This window comes from Malurus melanocephalus, unplaced genomic scaffold, assembly GCF_030028575.1.
Source record: "Malurus melanocephalus ecotype Western Australia unplaced genomic scaffold, MMel_1.1 scaffold_39, whole genome shotgun sequence".
Taxonomy (NCBI): Eukaryota; Metazoa; Chordata; class Aves; order Passeriformes; family Maluridae; genus Malurus; species Malurus melanocephalus.
Genome location: NW_026623271.1, coordinates 126,193 through 132,905, shown reverse-complemented (window position 1 = coordinate 132,905; position 6,713 = coordinate 126,193). Strand labels below are relative to the sequence as shown.

General features: G+C 41.7%; 1 protein-coding gene across 1 annotated transcript in view; it reads left to right on the top strand.

The window, feature by feature from the left end:
* Positions 1-436: 436 nt before the first annotated feature.
* The window catches only part of LOC130572640 (guanine nucleotide-binding protein G(i) subunit alpha-1), a 32,212-nt gene continuing 25,935 nt past the window's right edge, over positions 437-6,713 (top strand). The window contains exon 1 of the mRNA XM_057364466.1: positions 437-875. Coding sequence (XP_057220449.1) covers positions 758-875 — 118 coding nt within the window. The 5' untranslated portion in view covers positions 437-757. The remainder of the gene's footprint in view (positions 876-6,713) is intronic.

Below are 6,713 nucleotides of genomic sequence, written 5' to 3'. Positions count from 1 at the left end.
GGGCGCTGCCCCGCCCCACCGAGCAGCGGAACCTCCAGCGGAACCTCCCGGCGCGGAGCCGTTCGAACTCGAGCCCCTCAGCGCCCGCCCCTCCCGCCAGGTGCCCGAGGCTAGCGCCCGGGGCCGTCACGAGCCGCGCCGCTTCCAGCGGCATTCACGCTCCGCTCCCGCTGTGYCCCCGTTTCCAGCGCCATTCCCGTTCCGACCCCATTGAGCCCCCATTCCCAACCCCATTCCCGTTCCGCTCCGGCTGCGCTCCCGCCATCCCGCCCCCCGCCCCAAAACGCCTCAGCCGCCGCCGTGCGCACGCGCAGCCGCGCTCCCCCCCACCCCCCGTGCACGCGCTGCCCGCGCCCCTCCTTTCCCCCCTCGCGGCGTGGGCGGTGCGCGCGCGGTCGCGCGCCTCCGGCGGGGCGGGGGCGGTGCCGGTGCCGCGCGCGCAGCAGCCTCAGGGCCGGCGGCGGGAGCGGCGGCTCCCGTGCGAGGCCTCGCTCCGCCCGTCTGCAGTCGCGCTGTGGCCGCTCCGCGCTCCCCCGGAGCCTCCCCGCGCCCCTCCCGTTCGCTGCCTCCCCTTCTGGCCGTGAGGCGATCCCGGCGCGCAGTGCCCCCGACGCCGCTGCGCCCCAGGTGAGGGAGCGGGGGAAGGAGAGAGCGAGCGGGGAGCACTCGCTCCCCCTCCCTCCTCAGCGCCTCCCCGCCGAACCCCGCCGCTCCGTGCTTCTCTTCTCCCGGCGGAGCCAAACATCCCCTTCCCAAGATGGGCTGCACGTTGAGCGCCGAGGACAAGGCGGCGGTGGAGAGGAGCAAGATGATCGACAGGAACCTGCGGGAGGAYGGCGAGAAGGCGGCCAGGGAGGTCAAGCTGCTCCTCTTAGGTAAGGGATGCCGTTGAGGGGAGGCTCCTCTCTCTTGAGGCAGCTCCCCCACAAAGCTCCCCCGCCTCCCGGGGAAGGGCAGGTGCCCGCCGGGCTGGGCGGGGGACGGGGCTGCCCTCGGACCCCAGAGTACGTGTTCGGGGCKCCTCAGAAGTTTCGGGACTCGGGGGAGGCACCGCAGCTCCCTGGAGCMGGTGGGATCCCTCGGCTGCGTGAGGGATTAGAGGCAGCGCCCCGGGGAAGCGGCACGGCGTGGTCTGTCCGGGCCCTGACTTCCATGGGAGGGGATAACGGCTGAAAGTTTTGACCTGGATTCTGTGTTCCTCTGTGAAAGGAAGGAATTATTRCGTTGGGGGATTTATACTGGTAATGTTTCTTGTGGACCCGAACATGTCCTAAACTGTTGCTACGAGAGTACAGAAAGTGTCAACAAAAGGCAAAGCACAGTTTAAGTTTTGTTTTTGTTTTTGTTTTGTTTTTTTTTGTTTTGTTTTGTTTTAAATTTTGTGGGACTTGCTTATGTTGCTGAGATCTTACAACGGGAAGTACCACCTTGATAGATACTAGATGTGTAATATAGTGACTCATAACGTGCAATCGTGTGTTTTTGAATTTTGCTCACAAGTACTTGAAGCTTGCCTTTTTATGTMTTTTAAGCTATCCTTGTGCATAAGGAGAAGTAAGAAAAAAAATAAGATTATTTTTAAAATTGCGAGAACARAGGAAGTGAGTATTTTAATTAGAATACATTTGTTCAGGACTAAAACTTTTAGGTTGGGGACAGCTAAATGCTGCAAGTTTTGCATTGAATTAGTGTTTTAGRGAGTTTCACAGTGTGTTCTGTGTAGCTAAACCAGACTGGATCCTTCTGATAGTGATTTAAAATAGCTGCTGAGTTGCAGCTTTGCTCTCAGAACTGAAGTTTCAGGCAAACTTTTTACATGACTGCGCAATTTCTCACTCCCTTCGACATTGATTTTGCTCTCCTGCAGTTCTCTCTTCATCACAAACGTAGTAGACCTCTTAAATAACTTCCTGTTGCTAAATTCTAAGATGGCTCCAGAGAGGGACAAAAGACTGAGCAACTTTTATTGTAGATGAAAAAATGAAACCTAGTATGGAAAAACAAAGGTCCYAAAATGTGTTTATAGATTCAAAATTTTACTTGTGAAATAAACCAGAAAAAAAAGCTTTAATTGTTTGTTTTCCAGGAATTGTTAGGTTTCAGGGTGGTGCTGTGCCTAGTCTTGAACACCTTTGGAATCCTCAAACTGTTGTAGGGAAAGGTTTTCCTGTATATCATAATTACAATACTGCAAAAGATGTTATTGCCTTTTAAAAAGTGGCAAAGTAATSCTTTTTGTGTCTTCTGGCAAGACATTTGAAATTAATTTTCTGTATGGAAACTCTGTATGGAACTTGTAGTGCCTATAGTTTGGTACTTGTTTTTGTATTTTTCATCATATTTCTTGGATATAGATGAAGTCTTTGATCTAATGAATGCATTTCATCACTATTTTAATGCTCTTACATTAAAAAGTCGTATGTTGTGAGCTTAAATTTTATAAAGTCTCTGTTTCTAATGCTGGAGATTGAATGCTGGAATCTCATGAGATTTAAGATGTGGAACAAATGGTCAAATACATATGGGCTCTCATAGTGTGCTAAGCAGCAGCTTGCTTGGGTTAGCATTTCCCTCTCCCCTACTAAAAAGAGGTGTGAAGGCTGGCAGCCTGGCTTCTCCTGGGATCAGTGTTTGGATGATTCCTTAAACAAAGATTACCTAAATGTTTGGTGAATCCTGGTTGAGGTTTTGTGCATACACCCATGGATGCATGTATGTATTTCGCATGTTTTGGAATGAAAGCTTTTCSTCTTCCTATTCCTTGCAAGTCTATCAGATGTCTTGAGTGTGATGTGAATGCTTTATCTGATGGCAAAACTATTTAAAGTTACTTCCACTAGAGTCACTTTCTTCTCACCACTCACTTTCCCAATTGCTTGTTCAGCCCACATGTCATAGTTTATCATCTGCTCSGTTGTACTCCTACATCTATTTATGGGTTTGTTCTGCTGAAAAGACACTGAAATAGAAGGAAAAGTACAAATTGTGGTCTACTGCCAGGAAAATGCAATGCCTGATTGGCATCTGAAACACCTTGTTTATGTGGAAAAAGATGGTAGCTGTATACCTATTACTATTATTGTCCCAATAAATCAAGTTTGTTCCAGCATCTGTAAAAATTGTATTTTTGTATGGTGATTAGAGATTCCTACTGAGGCTTGAGCTAGACTGCTCAATTGAGGGAAGATGTGTTCATAAAATCRTCTGTTTCTAGACTGGAAATTTAATTKATTCYATTATAWAGTTTTTTAACTTTTTTTTTCTGAAACAGTAAAAAATGCAGGGATTTAATTGGGAGAGATGGGATAGTGCTGTACCTGAACCATCACTGTGAACAAGATCATTTATCCATGTTAGATTTATATTTTATTGTCATGTCTCTAGGAATAAGCAGATATATTTAATCTGTGCAAAACACTTGTGAACTGGATTATGTAAGTTCTTCTGTCATATTTGCAAATTGATTTATCACTTTATAAAATTTTTAATGCAAGTAATTTGGAATACAAATACTGGATTCTAAACATTATCCATGTATAGCTATTTTAACCTTGTAATTCTGTGTGCATCAGTGTGCTATCCCAACAGCAGAGGAACCTTTCCTGGAAAATTTCTGAGAACCATCATTCTTAGAAGTAAGCTGAATTTGAGCTTACAGTTGGTAAGCCAGATGGAAAAATGCTTGTTTATACATGGGATTTGATGATTTTATCTTTTAAAATATTACATAAACAAGCTTATTTACTTTTATACTATTTTCAATCAGTGTGTGACAAAGAAATACTTAAATTTCATGAGAACTCAACAGAAAATATAAGTGCAATATAGTATATTGGCCAATGCTAAAAGTTTAACATTTTCTTGTATATTCTGTTGTTGTTCTTTTATAGATAAACTCATGTACTTGTAAGATTTTTGAAAAGCAGTTTATGTTTTGGTTGGCTTCAAGGTAGAGAAAGCAGTAGACCTAAGTTGGTTTTYATTTCCATGCTTCCTCATTTTAACTTTTAATATTCAACAAATAACAGTGGCAGTGATGCTTGCAGAAAAAATGTGATTCTATGTATGTTAGGAAGTGGTGATTCTGAGTGACTGACCTGTGTGCTGCATTAATAGACATGTGATCYGGTCAGGTGTGCATCTGCAAGTACATTTCTGTTGAATTAGCTGGAGCACATAAGACTGAATTTATGCCAACTGCAGAACAGACAGTACCTCATTTAGTAGAATGCCTTCTGGTGTGAGGTTAACTCATCAGGTTTTATGAATACATTCAAATTGGCACCATAAATTTGTAGGATTAGCACTTTGTTTTGTGAATTATCACATTTTTCACCTAATACAGTGTGAATTYGGTGTTAAGGTTGTACCTGGAATGAAAAGGGTAATAGATATGTCTTACACATTCTTTAGGAGTAGATCCTGGGATCCAGGAGGTCACAGGCCATGTATTTGACAGCTGTRATGATAATAATCTACAGTCATGATTGTAGATTTAAATTTGATGGRTACTGTTGCCTCATGACTAGCAGAGCCACTTTCCTGTTCCTGAATAGATAGATTCATACTGGATTCATACTTGTGATTCATACTGGAATGTGTGCATGTCATGTTCTTAAGAGATAAGTGACATTTTACTTAAGGCAATACTGCATTTAATCTTTTCCATTGCAGTTTCCTGTTCCTTAAGACAGTAACTAGAAASAATTCTGTTTAGTTGTGTTTCTAATTCTTCACATCTCAGCCATGTTTTTCTGTCTGCTTTTCTTATGTTACAGACCTGCATCTGTCTGCTCAGTCAAACTGACTTCTGCTGCGTACTCATCTATTCAGCAGCATGATCCTCACATGGCTTAGCAGTACCTGGCTTCGTTGAAATCTCATTGCTCATTGGATTGAAAAAATACATTTAGGATGTTTATACCATTACCTCTCTTGCCTTTCCTCCAGTGTCCTCTTTTTCCACACTTGCAGACAGGAAAGGCTTTAGAAGTCTGAACTTAAGGGAACTCTCAAAAAACCTTATTCTCAGAAACAAGTATTGCACATTTCAGAGATATTGACTTCATCTTCATAAATTATGCCAGCCTAGTCTAAAACATTTCTAACAGAATATTTCCTGTTGTGTCTTCAGAGACCACTCTCTGCAGATCTCCACAAAGTTCACCTCTTACTTAAAAGCTGATTGGTGATAGCTGAAAGAAGGGTTTAATGTTTAGATTTGTTTTTTTTTTGATAGTTGGTCTTGCCTGTGTTAGCATGAACACTCCTGCTCCCCACGTCTGGCTGTCTGCTTAGATTTAGCAGGAGTTCTAAACTAGGAGCTTTYTTGTGTTTTAATATGGTACAGTTGGACTGCCAATCAAGATGTTATTTATGTGGAGTTACTAAATTCTCACAGTGTTATAATCCCCCTCCTTGTGAAAGGAGACTCAGGGGGGTGCGGAAAGTACAGCCATTCAGTTATGGTTGTGTTTCTGTAGTTGCAGTTAGGGTTCTTTTGTGCTTGTCTCATTCTATTTGAATGTTGGTGTAAAAGTTTGCAACATCATAATATCAGTCTTTAATGTGTCTATAGACTTCAATACAAATTATCTTTAGTGATTTCTGGTCTTCTGTTGCATTATTATATTCTTTTTGAAAGTTACTTTATAAGATCTCTATTAAAATTATTGATTTTAGTTCTTTAACATTCTTAAGACAAAATTTACTTCAGTACATATTGTTTTAGAAAAGGTTAARGAGAAACTGCACTTACGTGCTTTTTATGATACCAGTAGTGATGATTTTGCTTTTTAAAAATCTTGATTAAAAAGTCTGGTTATGGATACATAAAAATTAATTATGTGTTGTACTGGGTATTAAGGGATTTTTTGTATATTTTAAAAGTTAGAAAACATTTTAAGCTTAAATGGTTGTTTTTCTTCAACTTTTCTTTCAAAAACAACATAAAACTTTTTTTCTTTCTTTCTTTTTTTTTTTTTTTTTTTTTTTTTTTTTTTATTTCTTTTTTTCTTTTTTTTTTTTTTTTTTTTTTTTGTTTTTGTTCCCCTCCTCCTGATTTGGAGGCTCTAGTAAGGTACTTCTTGCTAAATTGTCCTTTCCTGGCATCAGAGGTGCCTCAAGACCACTCATAAATTTTGTAATATGTTATGATGTAATTAGTGTCTTCCTACTTGTTTCTGGCAGCACTGTTCATTGTGTCATCATTGTCATGTATGACAGTGTATTGTCCTATAGATTATATTACCAAAATTACTGTGTATTTCAGCTAACCTCCTTTTGTGAAGTTATTTTTAACTCTCCTCAGGACTAGAGTTTACAGTATATCTCCCTGCATGGTTGTGTTGGCACAACTTCAGCTTGGGGTTCTGTGCTATAGTTAGGCTGTAGTGATTTATGTCCTCATATTGCCAAAGTAGGTTGTTTTTTTACTGCCACATTTTACCCTTTAGTTGCTTTGGTCCTCTGAGAAGGAATAATTGAGTAGCTAGCATATCCTAAAGTCTGGCTAAATAATTTGAAATCAGGCCATGAGTCTGGATTAGTGGGCATAAAATTCTGAAGTCACTTTTGCTGTCTAGCCTGATGGGTGTCTTCAGTGCTTCCTGTAACATCCCAGCTGGCAGATGTTGTGATAGAGCAAAACTGGATGTTGAAAAAAGGTATTTAAGATGTTCTGTTAAGTGTGAGGGTGGTTTTTTGTTTTTTGG